Genomic DNA, 15,013 nt, shown 5'->3' on the forward strand with positions numbered 1-15,013 from the left:
TTCATAACCTCTATGAAAAGCTCAGTGAGGAACAGACTCTGCTGTTTTACTGGGTGGCCTGCTTGCTCCCCAGAATCAATAATGAGCAAGTGGGGTGATCTGGGGTGCAGCTCAAACATCCAGCTGGGCTGGCCAGGGGCAGAGGTCAGGCCTGCCAGGGAAAGGTGGGTGTGGCAGTGACTTCACAAAGGCCTTTGGCAGGAACTCAGCCTATTGGGCAAAGATGATGAGGCGTCTGTGACCTCACAGAGCTCCCTTGCCAACAGCCAGGCAGGACAGGGATGCGGGGCAGGGGGAACCTCGGAGAGCCCTGTAGCCTTGCTGCAGCAAGCCTCCAGCTCGCGGTCTCTCAGTCAGGACCAAGAGACGTTGGTGTGCAGGAGATTCAGTGCATGTGTTTTTCATTCCAAACATTCATTTGTTTCAAAGACGTTGTCATCTGTGTAGAAGGTAAGAAAAAATATAGGTTCTAGATATAGATACAAGATAGGGGACTCTATCCTAGCAGATTCAAAGGCATCACCACCCTCCTAGGGAAAAAGTTTTTCCTGATATCCGAGCCTTCCACACTGCAACTTGAGAGCATTGCTCCTTGTTCTGTCATCTGCCAGCTCTAAGATTTCATGACAATCAATCTTTCATTAGGAAAATAATTCAAAAATGCAAATACAAAACACTTTGAGTGAAATCAACCCCTCCTGATCTTTAGTGTCTGCGGTGCAGGCCTTGGGGGCCAGACTGAGACCCTCATGGGCTAGTAACACCCAAGAAGCCAGTAAAATAATTCCAGTTCTCTTAGCATCCAAGCCTCCCTAATCCAAGGAACAGCTGAGGGCTGCGGGAGACAGAGGGGTGCTGAGAAGGTCTAACTCATGACTGAAAATACAGAGATGTGTTATTGGCTTTGGTTGGGGGACAAGTAACAAATCTGTCGGGATTCTTACCCCAAACAATAATCGCCCATTGTCCTTTAGAGCACGAGGGCCCTAATGCGCTTGACTTGCTCAAATCTCTCTCCTGCTAGGACTGAGAGAATTTTCTCCATCCCCCATGATACCAAGGGAAAGAGAAAAGAAGTGACCTCTCTTTGGTCACACAGCAAGGCCATGCCAGAGCTAGAAAGAGAAGCATAAGAAAGAAGTTGCATCAAAATGTTTTGCATTTCAAACTAACCGATTTCTTAAACAAAGGCAATTTGATGTGTGGTTCGTGAACTGAAATGATACATTCTAGTCTCCACATGTTTCTAGACTGATGAACCAGTAGATCTACCCCTTAGTTTTTATCCATAGATTGAGGGAGGAAAAGAAGTTTGCCTGTTTCGTGAATTCCCAATGGCTTTCTTGAATTTCAGCAAACTAGTCGATTGAACTGAACGATTTGAATAAACTGAAAGGAAGACAATATTTTCTGCACCTTTCAAGGAAGCTACTGCTGCCCGAAGCTGGGTTAGCATTTCAGCTAGCTTTGCTTGCAGGGCCTTAGCTATCACCTCAGTGGTGCGACTGTCTGAAAAGCTTGGCAGTGAACATGTTCTACTGAATGTTATTTTTTCTCTTCTATTTAAATTATTTAAAAGATTGTCATAAACTGGGCCCTTATCAGAGGTTGTCAATTTCCAATATAATTATGACAGTGAGGGAGACTAGCCACTGGAAGAAATTACCCAGGGGAGAGGTGGAGTCTCTGTTTCCTGGTGTCCTACCATCATAACTGGTTGGGAAGGTGCCTTTTAGTGAATTACAAGCAATTGGGCTCAATAGGGCGCTAAGAGTGTGAAATTTCATAGCCCGTGAAATAGAGGCCACATTAGGAGACTGAATTGTTTCACAACAATTGTTTCACAGCCTCTATGAAAAACTCAGTGTGGGGTGCGGAACAGACTCTGCTGTTTTACTGGGTAGCCTGCTTGCTCCCCAGAATCAATAATGAGCAAGTGGGGTGATCCGGGGTGCAGCTCAAACATCCAGCGGGGCTGGCCAGGGGCAGAGGTCAGGCCTGCCAGGGAAAGGTGGGTGTGGCAGTGACTTCACAAAAGCTTTTGGCAGGAACTCAGCCCATTGAGCAAAGACAATTAGTTGGGAATTGGTCCTGCTTTGAGCAGGGGGTTGGACTAGACACCTCCTGAGGTCCCTTCCAAACCTGATAGTCTATGATTCTATGAGTGAGACGTCTGTGACCTCACAGAGCTCCCTTGCCAACAGCCAGGCAGGACAGGGATGTGGGGCAGGGGGAACCTCGCAGAGCCCTGGAGCCTTGCTGCAGCAAGCCTCCATCTTCCCTTTACCAGAGAAAGGTTATGAGCAGACAATGGCTGGAAGCTGAAGCTAGACCAATACACACTGGAAAGAAGGCGAGGAGCATTTTTAACATTAGAGTTTGGAGCAATTCACTGAGGGTTGTGCTGGATTTTCCACAACTGGCCTCTTTTAAAATCAAGCTTGGGTGTTTTACTAAAAACCTGCTCTAATTCCTATGGGAATTATTTTGAGGCACATTCTATGGCCGAAGTGAAAGAGAAAGTCAGACGACAGTGGTTTCCTCTGGGCTTGGAATTAACCTGTGACTCGCTGGGAGCGTTTGGAATGTGGCCATTTTGCTTCCCTCTTGTCCCTTCTTCTCAATTGGAAAACGGGCCACCAGAAAAGCCTGATTTCCACCCTGTGCCCCTTCCATTCGTGCTGTAAGCTGAAGGGCATTGTGACTTGAGAATGAATTCAGCCAGTCAGTGCTAACTCTCCACAGGTGACTTGCATAAGTCAGTAAATGAGCCTGCAGGTTTCTGTGGGAGCGATGCCCAAGGCAGGGCTCAGGCTTCGGGTTTACGCTCCGGGTTAGTGGAGTCAGGGAGCGACAGGTGGCTGAGTTACCTCTGGTGTCACAATGTTACTGCTCAGGTTCCTCTGCCTGCTGCACCAACTGGGCAGTGACTGTCAAGGGGAAGGTTTTGTGGATTTGAAACTTAGAAACCAGGAAGCGCAGGAGAGGACTGGCTTAGAGAGTTTGGCAGTAAAATGTAGGTTTTGTGGCAATATCCTGTGCAATTGCTACTGGATCTGGGACGGAGACAGCATTCCTGCCCCTCCCACCACCTCTTAGCTGGGCCTACATAAAAGAGACTAGCTAGAGTTTTGCACACTTGTTTGTTTGAGACTGAGCAAATAAGGCCCAACAAATTACTGCTAGGATGAATTTTGCTGCCTCCTCTCCTTGACTAGAATACAAGCAGTTTCTGATTCTCTCAGATGAAGTAGTTCTTCTAAAATCAAGGGCAAGACCAGTCAGTGGCTTTTTCACAACCTAACCCCCCCCCCACAAAGGAGATTTTATTTTTATTTAAACTGGGTTTTTTAAATTTATATTGAAAAAGCTTTTTTTAAAACTTATCCAGTATAAAATTTGAAATGATGACAAGTGATGTTAAGGACTCTAGTTGCTCCAGCCTATTAAAGTAATTTAAATAACTACATATATGAAGAAGTCCATGTTTGCTGCCAAGTGTCAGGGGAAGTCAAAGCACTGAACTGTTGGAAGTCATTGCCTAAGCACCTGGGGGTCCAGAAGTTATTGAAACACTCAGCCAGATTTTGGCAGCACTAGCCTCTTCTGCGGGTGCAGAAAGAATATTTTCTTCATTCCAGTTGATGCAGCTACTTCATTCAAATGTAAGAAACTGATTGGGAGTTGAAAAAGGATGAAAGCTTCTTTTCCCCTTGTAAAATATGAATAAAGGCTAGAGAGGAGGAGGTGTGAGCTACTACTTCTAAAATCTGGAAGGACGTTATGAGCAGGAACAATCAGTTCAGTGCACGAACTAGAGATACTTCTTTACCTCAGTTTGTTTGAAATGAAAACAAATGGTTCAGTCAACCTTTTTGTTTTTCTGTATCCTGCAAAACCAGCAAGTCAGCATGTTTCAATGAATCCCTATTCCTAGCATCATAGAAGACTAGGGCTGGAACAGACCTCAGGAGGTATCTAGTCCAACACACCTGCTGCAGGCAGGACCAACCCCAACTTCATCATCCCAGCCAGGGCTTTGTCAAGCTGACCTTTAAAAACTTGTAAGGATGGAGATTCCACCACCTCCCTAGGGAACCCATTCCAGGGCTTCACCACCCTCCTAGTGAACTAGTGTTTCCTAATAGCCAAGCTAAGCCTTCCACAGTGCAACTTGAGACCGTTGCTCCGTGTTCTGTCATCGGCCACCACTAAGAATTTCATGAGAATCAATCTCTCATTAGGAAAATAACTCAAAAATACAACTACAAAACATTTGGAATGAAATCAATCCACCCTGACCTGTAGTGTCTGGGGGTGTGGGCCTCTGAGGCTAGACTGAGACCCTCATTGGCTAGAACCACCCAGTGAGCCAGTAACAATATCCACTCCTGTTACCGTCCAAGCCACCCCAGTCCAAGGAACAGCTGAGGGCTGCAGGAGACAGAGGGGTGCTGAGAAGGTCTAACTCATGTCTGCCAACCCAGAGATGTGTTATTGGCTTTGGATGGGGGACAAGGAGCAAATCCGTCAGTCACTACAACAGGTCCCACTCGGAGCCAGGGAGACTGGGAATCGAGTCCTGCTGGCACTGCCAGCTCTGGCTTTCTGGAGGAGGAGGAAGCCCCCAGCTCCCCTAGCTGACCCTGAGGCACCTTCTGGTCCCAAATGGAGGTGGCCCCGGGTACAGCTATGGAGTGTCCCAGGAGTGTTCCGCTAGTGGCATTGTATTGTTTTCACAGCCAGTTTAGAGCTCTGGTTTCTACCCTTTGCCCTGCTGGCAGGGCATTGAGCGGCACCCGTTGCCGGCCACCTGGGTGCGGAGAGCGAGGAGGGTGAAGGGAGGAGCAACCCCGAGCATCTGCCATTCAGCTCCATCTGATCTAGAGTAAGTAAATGGAGTTCTCCAGAGCCATCCCCAGTGTGGTGGGAATATCCCACCACTAGGGCTCCCAGCCCGTCCCTTGTCAGGGTTTGTTCCCCAGGTTAAGGGTTCCTGTGCCCTGCGGTGGGATGTGTCGGGAGGAGAAATTGCCTCAGCAGAGGGGAGGTGGGCAGAGGAGCAGGCAGGCTCGTTAATGAGAGGCTGCTTTGAAGCCAGACTCATGGCTGCTCCCCACTCACTTCCAGGATGAGGCGAATCAGGCAGATGCTCAGGAGGAAGGCCGGGCAGGTGGCTCCACAGCCAGAAGAAGACATCAGCCCACCTGCCCAGGTGGAGAGCGGCCCCTCTGTCCCCGCAGGCGGGGAAGAGGCTCATGGTCAGGGGAAAGGGAGGAGCTGCTTCGCTTGCTGGAGGAGGCGGAAGACAGCAGCTCCTCTAGCTGACCTGGAGGCACCTTCTGGGCCGAAACGGAGGTGTCCCCGGGTTCAGCCGTGGAGCAGAGAGCCAGGGGAGGGCAGGAGCCGGGGACGGCAGCTCTGGGGCTTCCTTTTCAGGAAGCCAAGGATCCAGGAGCTGCGCCCCAGGGCCCAGCAGGAGCCGCCAACCATCGTGGCAGCTGAGGGGCCCTGCGCCAGCCTGACCCTGGCCCCAGAGGAGCCTCCCGCCGGCACCACTCTGGCCCCGGAAAAGCCTCCCGCCGGCACCACCCTGGCCACGGAAGAGCCTCCCGCCGGCACCACCCTGGCCACGGAAGAGCCTCCCGCCGGCACCACCCTGGCCCCGGAGAAGCCTCCTGCCGGCACCATTCTGGTGACTGAGAAGCCTCCTGCCAGCACTACCCTGGCCACGGAGGAGCCTCCTGCCAGCACCACCCTGGCCAAGGAGGAGCCTCCCGCCAGCCCCACCCTGGCCACGGAGGAACCTCCTGCCAGCCCCAGCCTGGCAACTCAGAAGCCTCCCGCCAGCCCCAGCCTGGCACTTGTGGCGCCTCCTCCCAGCCCAGAGCAGGAGTTCAGTGACAGCACCAGCTCTGTATTCTCCTGCGGGTCCAGCAGCTCCTCCGTGGGGTCTGGGAGCCCTGTGTTTCAAGGCTCCCTCTTTGGAGGTGAGGGGAGACCCAGGGGAAAGGGAGGAGGACTGGGGCGGTGGGGACTAGTAACACCCTGTGCCCATCTGACCATCCCCGAGCCGGGGCCCAATCCACCCACCCGGTATATGAGCCCTTCCCAGCCAGGAAGGAAACTCCCCCCGAACACCCTGGGGCAGGGGAGCAGCCTCCCCGTCTGGCAGGTGGGAACTGAGACGCAGAGGAAGGGCTGTGGGCCTGGTCACACAATCCTGGGTGTAGATCTGGGAAGTGGACTGGGTCCCGGCCTAGAGCCTTTCCCCCAGGGGCACCTTCGCTTCTGCCCCTTTATTCTCCCCTCCGGCTAGGGGGTCTGAGAGTGTGAAATGAACAGGGAGGGTGTCGGGGTCCTGGCACACAGCCTGGATGGGAGCTCCCCTTGGCTTGGACCCCAGGCTCAGAGACATCTTTGTCATCCCGCTGTCCTTCTGTTATTGCTAGGAAGGGAGTCCCCCGATGAGGGGTCTCCAGGCTCCAGTAAGTCATCCACATTCCCGCCCGCATGTACCCCCTGCCCTGCCCTGCCCTCCGGTTTCTCGCTGTTGACTCTGGCTGGACTCTTGACTCCGGTCTCTGGCTATGACTTTGGTGTGACCCTTCTTGGCTCCAGATTTGGGTTCTGAACCCCGGCTCAGTATTCTCCTTGCCTTTCTCTAGCCTCGCTCCAGGCCTTCCAGCCACCCGCTCCAGCCCTGCCTCCTCCTCCTCCTGATCTTCCCCAACACCGGCAATTTCGACCACCCAGCTTTGACCTCCGGCGCAGATATGGACTCTGGCTCCGGATGTGCCTGCACATAGTCAACACCTGGCTGTAGTAGACAGGCCTGTAGTGAGGCAGTCTGGCTCCCGGCCACACCTGAGAGGGAGGAGCCAGAACAGCAGCCACAGTGGGCGGAGCCATTGCCGCCTGTCCCCGCCCCCCGGAAGTCAAGGGGTGGGACAGGAAGTATAAAAGCCCCGGCCCAGCGCTCAATTGCAGCCCGGCGGCCAGAGAGGACAGACGCTCCTGACCGAGCTCCTGCTGGACCGAGCCTGCCCCGAGCCCGGTATCCTGAAGTGGACTGGCCGAGCCTTCCCCGAGCATGGTACACCGAGGAGCTACCTGAGCGTAACTCAGACCCACGTCCTGAGGAGCAGCCCGGGCTAGCCGACACTCAGCACGACGAGGAGCCCATGGTGTGGGACCCAGCGCCGGACACCGGTACTGAGCAGGTACCCATGGAGGGGGAAATGGAAAGTAGCCCGGGGGTAGCTGACCCCAGTCTGGCTACAGCAGACGTTGAGCCGATGTCGGTGTGTTGCGGTCAGGACCCCACCGACCCAGCAGCAGACTAACTGCTGCTGTTAGGGCCCCGGGCTGGGACACAGTGGAGTGGGTGGGCCTGTGTCCCCGCTGCAACCCCACTCAAGGGTGGCAGTCTCCCCCTCACCCAGCGCTCAGACACAGAAGTCTGGACCTACCAGCTGGTTGCTCAGCTCCCGCCAAGGACCTGAGACCGGAACTATTGCTCTGTGCTCAGCTCCCGCCAAGGACCTGAGCCCTGAACTATTGCTGTGTGCTCAGCTCCCGCCAAGGACCTGAGCCCTGAACTATTGCTGTGTGCTCAGCTCCCGCCAAGGACCTGAGCCCTGAACTATTGCTGTGTGCTCAGCTCCCACCAAGGACCTGAGCCCTGAAATATTGCTGTCGCTCAGCTCCCGCCAAGGACCTGAGCCCTGAACTATTGCTGTGTGCTCACCTCCCGCCAAGGACATGAGCCCTGAACTATTGCTGTGTGCTCAGCTCCCGCCAAGGACCTGAGCCCTGAACTATTGCTGTGTGCTCAGCTCCCGCCAAGGACATGAGCCCTGAACTATTGCTGTGTGCTCAGCTCCCGCCAAGGACCTGAGCCCTGAACTATTGCTGTGTGCTCAGCTCCCGCCAAGGACATGAGCCCTGAACTATTGCTGTGTGCTGAGCTCCCGCCAAGGACATGAGCCCTGAACTATTGCTGTCGCTCAGCTCCCGCCAAGGACCTGAGCACTGAACTATTGCTGTGTGCTCAGCTCCCGCCAAGGACCTGAGCCCTGAACTATTGCTGTGTGCTCAGCTCCCGCCAAGGACCTGAGCCCTGAACTATTGCTGTGTGCTCAGCTCCCGCCAAGGACCTGACCCCTGAACTATTGCTGTCGCTCAGCTCCGGCCAAGGACCTGAGCCCTGAACTATTGCTGTCGCTCAGTTCCCGCCAAGGACCTGAGCCCTGAACTATTGCTGTGTGCTCAGCTCCCGCCAAGGACCTGAGCCCTGAACTATTGCTGTGTGCTCAGCTCCTGCCAAGGACCTGAGCCCTGAACTATTGCTGTGTGCTCAGCTCCCGCCAACGACCTGAGCCCTGAACTATTGCTGTGTGCTCAGCTCCCGCCAAGGACCTGAGCCCTGAACTATTGCTGTCGCTCAGCTCCCGCCAAGGACCTGAGCCCTGAACTATTGCTGTCGCTCAGCTCCCGCCAAGGACCTGAGCCCTGAACTATTGCTGTCGCTCCGCTCCCACCAAGGACCTGAGCCCTGAACTATTGCTGTGTGCTCACCTCCCGCCAAGGACCTGAGCCCTGAACTATTGCTGTGTGCTCAGCTCCCGCCAAGGACCTGAGCCCTGAACTATTGCTGTCGCTCAGCTCCCGCCAAGGACGTGAGCCCTGAACTATTGCTTTGTGCTCAGCTCCCGCCAAGGACCTGAGCCCTGAACTATTGCTGTCGCTCAGCTCCCGCCAAGGACCTGAGCCCTGAACTATTGCTGTCGCTCAGCTCCCGCCAAGGACCTGGGCCCTGAAATATTGCTCTGTGCTCAGCTCCCGCCAAGGACCTGAGCCCTGAACTATTGCTGTCGCACAGCTCCCGCCAAGGACCTGAGCCCTGAACTATTGCTGTCGCTCAGCTCCCGCCAAGGACCTGAGCCCTGAACTATTGCTGTCGCTCAGCTCCTGCCAAGGACCTGAGCCCTGAACTATTGCTGTGTGCTCAGCTCCCGCCAAGGACCTGAGCCCAGAACAATTGCTGTCGCTCAGCTCCCGCCAAGGACCTGAGCCCTGAACTATTGCTGTCGCGCAGCTCCCGCCAAGGACCTGAGCCCTGAACTATTGCTGTCGCTCAGCTCCCGCCAAGGACCTGAGCCCTGAACTATTGCTGTCGCTCAGCTCCCGCCAAGGACCTGAGCCCAGAACTATTGCTGTGTGCTCAGCTCCCGCCAAGGACCTGAGCCCTGAACTATTGCTGTCGCTCAGCTCCCGCCAAGGACCTGAGCCCTGAACTATTGCTGTCGCTCAGCTCCCACCAAGGACCTGAGCCCTGAACTATTGCTGTGTGCTCACCTCCCGCCAAGGACCTGAGCCCTGAACTATTGCTGTCGCTCAGCTCCCGCCAAGGACCTGACCCCTGAACTATTGCTGTGTGCTCAGCTCCCGCCAAGGACCTGAGCCCTGAACTATTGCTGTGTGCTCAGCTCCCGCCAAGGACCTGAGCCCTGAACTATTGCTGTCGCTCAGCTCCCGCCAAGGACCTGAGCCCTGAACTATTGCTGTGTGCTCAGCTCCCGCCAAGGACCTGAGCCCTGAACTATTGCTGTCGCTCAGCTCCCGCCAAGGACCTGGGCCCTGAAATATTGCTGTCGCTCAGCTCCCGCCAAGGACCTGAGCCCTGAACTATTGCTCTGTGCTCAGCTCCCGCCAAGGACCTGAGCCCTGAACTATTGCTGTCGCACAGCTCCCGCCAAGGACCTGAGCCCTGAACTATTGCTGTCGCTCAACTCCCGCCAAGGACCTGAGCCCTGAACTATTGCTGTGTGCTCAGCTCCCGCCAGGACCTGAGCCCTGAACTATTGCTGTGTGCTCAGCTCCCGCCAAGGACCTGAGCCCTGAACTATTGCTGTGTGCTCAGCTCCCGCCAAGGACATGAGCCCTGAACTATTGCTGTGTGCTCAGCTCCCGCCAAGGACATGAGCCCTGAACTATTGCTGTGTGCTCAGCTCCCGCCAAGGACCTGAGCCCTGAACTATTGCTCTGTGCTCAGCTCCCGCCAAGGACATGAGCCCTGAACTATTGCTGTCGCTCAGCTCCCGCCAAGGACCTGAGCCCTGAACTATTGCTCTGTGCTCAGCTCCCGCCAAGGACCTGAGCCCTGAACTATTGCTGTCGCTCAGCTCCTGCCAAGGACCTGAGCCCTGAAGTATTGCTGTCGCTCAGCTCCCGCCAAGGACCTGAGCCCTGAACTATTGCTGTCGCTCAGCTCCCGCCAACGACCTGAGCCCTGAACTATTGCTGTGTGCTCAGCTCCCGCCAAGGACCTGAGCCCTGAACTATTGCTGTCGCTCAGCTCCCGCCAAGGACCTGAGCCCTGAACTATTGCTGTCGCTCAGCTCCCGCCAAGGACCTGAGCCCTGAACTATTGCTGTGTGCTCAGCTCCCGCCAAGGACCTGAGCCCTGAACTATTGCTGTCGCTCAGCTCCCGCCAAGGACCTGAGGCCTGAACTATTGCTGTGTGCTCAGCCCCTGCCTGAGGGTCTGAGCTAGAACTGCTGTTTGCTGCCCCGCCCTGACTTGGGGCCTGGGGCTTAAATTACTGACTCTGTGTGCTCAGCCCCTGCCTGAGGGTCTGAGCTAGAACTGCTGTTTGCTGCCCCGCCCTGAGTGAGGGCCTGGGGCTTAAATTACTGACTCTGTGTGTTCAGCCCCTGCCTGAGGGTCTGAGCTAGAACTGCTGTTTGCTGCCCCGCCCTGACTGAGGGCCTGGGGCTTAAACCACTGACTCTGTTTGCTCAGCCCCTGCCTGAGGGTCTGAGCCGAGACCTGTGGTTGGTTGCCCCGCCCTGACTGAGGGCTTGGGGCCTAATCTACTGACTCTGTTTGTTTTTGCTCAGCCCCTGCCTGAGGGTCTGAGCCCGTGGACCTTCGGAGACTGACTTGCGGATTTAGGCCGTGGAGTGACGCGGCCTGGCTCCCGGCCGCACCTGAGACGGCCAAGCCCCCACACCGGACCCTTACAAGGCCCCACCATAAATCAAACCCTAACCCTGCCCCATGACCCCTTAGTCCCTCCCACCTGTCACCGAAAGTCCTGCCCCATGGGGGTATTACTTCGTGTTCAAGGCGGCCACATGACTGGAAGCCAGGTGTGTCATGTGACCCCTCTAAGAACTCCTCCCACCACCCTCTACCAATCAGGATGGGTTTCCTCCTGGAAGGACCACCCCAAGAGGAGATTTGACCAATCAGGGCGAGCTCTGGGGTAGGAGGGTGACCTATCCCGACGTGTGTCTTGTGACCCCTCTAAGAACTCCTCTCACTGCCCTCGACCAATTAGGATCGGTTTTGTCCTGACAGGACCACCCCAAGAGGGGATTCTGACCAATCAGGGCGAGTTCTGGGGCAGGGTGACCCCTCCTGGAGTGGGCTTTATGACCCCACTAAGAACTCCTCCCAGGGCCTTCTGCCAATCAGGGTGCAGCACCATCACCTCCTAAGTCCCAGTGCTGGACGGACGAGGCCATCTCTCACCAAGGACCCATGGTTTAGAAATTGTGGGAAGGCTGTGGAGAGGAAACCTGGAGTCCTTCACCACCCCCGTGAGAACTTCGGACTCTGTCTTCGCCCTGAGGGTCTTTGACCATCCGCGGAGAAAGCGCTACATCAGCGACAGTGCCGAGGAGGAGGAGGGAGCGTGAGCCCTTTGGCCCAGCCGTTGATAGATACGCTGGAACCCGAACCCAAAACCCAACTGCTTGTGAGACACCCCGATGAGCATGGTGGCCTCTCTTTGTTCACCCCCTTAGAGGTGGAATGCGACTGCGGCTCGGGGGAGTCACCGGCGCACAAGGTGAACACAGGTAAAGGAATGATTTAGTCAAGGGTGAAAGTAACTTCCAGGACTTCCCGGTACTGCCGGAGTCCTGAGGGGGTGTGGCCTCATCCGGAAGGGGCGGGGCCTCTCAAGATTGAAAGGTCCTGCAGCATCGGCTGTGGCTGGGAGCCCCAGGGCCTTTAAATCCCCCCCGCAGCTCTGGCAGCCGGGTTCGAGTGTGGATTTAAAGGGCGCGGCGCTCCCATGGCTGTGGGGATCCTGAGCCTTCCCCGGCTGGAGCCAGGATTTAAAGGGCCCGGAGCTCCTGCCGCTCCGGAGAGCTCTCAGCCCTTTAATTCCCTGCCCCAGCCTGGGTGCTGGAGCTGCGTGGAGGGGAATGAAAGGGCTCTGGGATCTACGCAGACACAGGGAGCGCTGAGCCCATTAAATCCCGGCCCCAACCAGCTGCTGGAACTGTGTGGGGGCGGGGAGAGATTTAATGAGCTCTGGATTCCCAGCAACCACCGGAGCTCTGAGCCCTTTAATTCCCAGCCCCAGCCCAGCTCCTGGAGCTGCGGGGGAATTTAAAGGGCTCTGGGCTCCCCGCAGCAGTAGGAGTTCTGAGCCAGAGATGAAAGTAAGCCGGTACGGGCCAGTACAGCATAGCAGTAAGAGCCAGTATGCTGTGCCAGACCGCACCGGCTTCCTCCGCGGGGATTTAACAGGCTCAGAGCTCCGGCGGCTGTGGGGAGCCCAGAGCCCTTTAAATCCCTCCTCCCCTCCCACCGCAGCTCCGGCAGCCGGGCTGGGGCTGCGAATTAAAAAGCTCGGTGCTCCCTGCAGCGGCAGGAGCTCTGGGCCCTTCAAATCCCGGCCCCAGCCCGGCAACCCTCTGGCTCCCTGCAGCCGTGGGAGCTCCGGGCCCTTTAAATCCACACCCGAACCCGGCTGCCAGAGCTGCGGGGGAATTTAAAAGGCTCTGAGCTCCCTGTAGCCCTGAGCTCTGAGCCCTTTAATTCGCAGCCCCAGCCTGGCTTCCAGAGCTGCAGGGGGTATTTAAAGGTCTCTGGGATTCCCGCAGGGGCGGGATCTCCGAGCCCTATAAATCCTGGCCCCAGCCCGACTGCCAGATCTGCAGGGGGAAATTAAAGGGCTCTGGGCTCCCCGCAGCCGTGGGTTCTCTGAAGCAGAGATGAAGATAAGCCATTACGGACCAGTACGGCGTACCAGGAAGAGCCAATATGCCGTGCCGGACCGCACCGGCTTCCTGAGCAGGATTTGAACGGCTCAGAGCTTTGGCGGCTGCAGGGAGCCCAGAGCCCTTTAATTTCCCCCCGCAGCTCTGGCAGCCGGTCTGGGACCAGATTTAAAGGGCTCGGTGCTCCCCGCAGCCGTGGGAGCTCTGGGCCCTTTAAATCCACACCTGACTCCGGCTGCCGGAGCTGCGGGGGGAATCTAAAGGGCTCGGGGCTCCGCGGCGGCCTGAGCCCTGGGCCCTTTAATTTGCCCCTGAGCCCAGGGTTAATTTAAAGACCCTGGGGCTCCCAGCCACAGCCGATGCCCCAGGATCTTTAAATCTCTTCTGGTTGAGGCCACGCCCCCCTCAGGATACTGGCAGTACCGGTAAGTCCTGGAAGTTACTTTCCCCCCTGCTGTGAGCCCTTTAAATCCCAGCCCCAACCCAGCTGCTGGAGCTGCAAGGGGAATTTAAAGGGCTCTGGACTCTCTACAGCTGCCAGAGCTCTGAGCCCTTTAAATCCCCGCCGAGGAAGCCGGTGTGGTCCGGCACGGCGTACTGGCTCTGGCTTGTACTCCGTACTGGCCCGTACCAGCTTCCTTTCACCTCAGGATTAAGTGACGGTCGAGGTCGTGAGACGTTCCATAGAGCTCTCCTGGCCGCAGTGCCCATGACGGAAGGTGGTACGTTCCGTTCCGCCATGACATTCCTAAACACATCCCATCTTTAAGGTCCATGTCTGCTAGGAACTGAGCGCATCTGGGTCACGGCTCAGACTAAGTCGAGCATGTTAGAACCATTAACCACAGAGCCTTTGTACACAAAAGCCCCTTTATCATTCCATGAAGAGAGATTTGTAGCCTGGCCCAGCTTCTTTAGCAGTACGAATGCATTTTTCTTAGAACACTTCTTCACGTTATCCAGCACCTGCTGAGCAACAGACTCTGAGCTCTTTGGTGTTTCTGGGGGGTTGCAGTTGCATTCTGTCCCTGTTCTGGTAGAAACAGACTGATTTTCACTTTCTCTGCGTCGCTCGGCTTCACGTACATTAGGCACCTTTAAAGCTCGGCGCTGTAAGGTTTAGCCTTTTAGTATTCGGCTCAGTCGGTTCTTTGAAGAACAGACTCGTTTCAGCATCCAGCAAGTGAGTTGTGGTCGGTCGTTAGGCCCCCTGAGGATACAGAGGTCACCAGTGTTCTGAGCGAAGCGTCAGAATTTTCCCAACTCTCTTTAGAATGCTGTTTTTTAGCCCCCCCGCCCTCTGGGGACACAGCGTCCATCAGTTTTCTGAATGAACCATCAAACTGTTCCCAAATACTAGAATATAGGGGAGCGGTGACGAGCTTATGGTTTTGGGAGAATGGTTTGTCAGTCCTTGGTGTTTTATTCACAACCCCTAGAGCGCATGCTCCGGGTTTGTGAATGTGTGTGATTCTGCGCACGTTCAGAGTCCCTCGAGCGCATGCTCCGGGTTTGTGAATGTGTATGGTTCTGCGCACGTTCAGAGTCCCTCGAACACATGCTCCGGGTTTGTGAATGTGCGTGTTTTCTCAGGGTTTGCTGTGGCAGTGGCCGCTGAGGAACTGGAGTTGTGGTTGTTGTTTACCAGAGTCTTGTTTTGCCCTTGGGTTTGCCGTATATGAGATTTGGATTGCCTGGATGCTTCATCTGCACTCTTGTGCTGTTTTGCGTTGTTAAAAGTCTCAAAGCAGATTCCTGGTTCTTTGGCGGTTCTGGAGGAGGTGTCCTTGTAGCACGGACTAAGTGTTGTCAGAAAAGTTGCCCATGCCTATGGGGGGTGGGGGGAACCATTTTACAAAACTGAACTTTACCATCTTTCTCACCCACACCTATGTATTCACTTCAAATACAAAACCTCACAGAACAACCCAACCAATAAGCAAAATATATTTACTGGGCTTCTTCCATCCATCAGTCACTGATGCTGGTG

At 55.5% G+C, this 15,013-nt stretch overlaps 1 protein-coding gene across 2 annotated transcripts; it reads left to right on the forward strand.

The window, feature by feature from the left end:
- Positions 1-361: 361 nt before the first annotated feature.
- On the forward strand, positions 362-7,288 carry LOC123370439 (bile salt-activated lipase-like). 2 transcript variants are annotated; one of them, XM_045017015.1, is made up of 3 exons: positions 362-450; positions 5,131-5,990; positions 6,669-7,288. In XM_045017015.1, exons 2-3 carry the CDS (start codon positions 5,132-5,134, stop codon positions 6,824-6,826), a joined length of 1,017 nt encoding a protein of 338 aa, XP_044872950.1. In that variant the 5' UTR covers positions 362-450; position 5,131; the 3' UTR covers positions 6,827-7,288. The 2 variants fall into 2 exon arrangements, 1 of the variants encoding a protein (XP_044872950.1); XR_006579410.1 differs by lacking the exons at positions 362-450; positions 6,669-7,288 and adding an exon at positions 4,758-4,888 and having other exon boundaries at positions 5,131-5,230.
- Positions 7,289-15,013: the final 7,725 nt, after the last annotated feature.

This window comes from Mauremys mutica, chromosome 4, assembly GCF_020497125.1.
Source record: "Mauremys mutica isolate MM-2020 ecotype Southern chromosome 4, ASM2049712v1, whole genome shotgun sequence".
Lineage (NCBI taxonomy): Eukaryota > Metazoa > Chordata > Testudines > Geoemydidae > Mauremys > Mauremys mutica.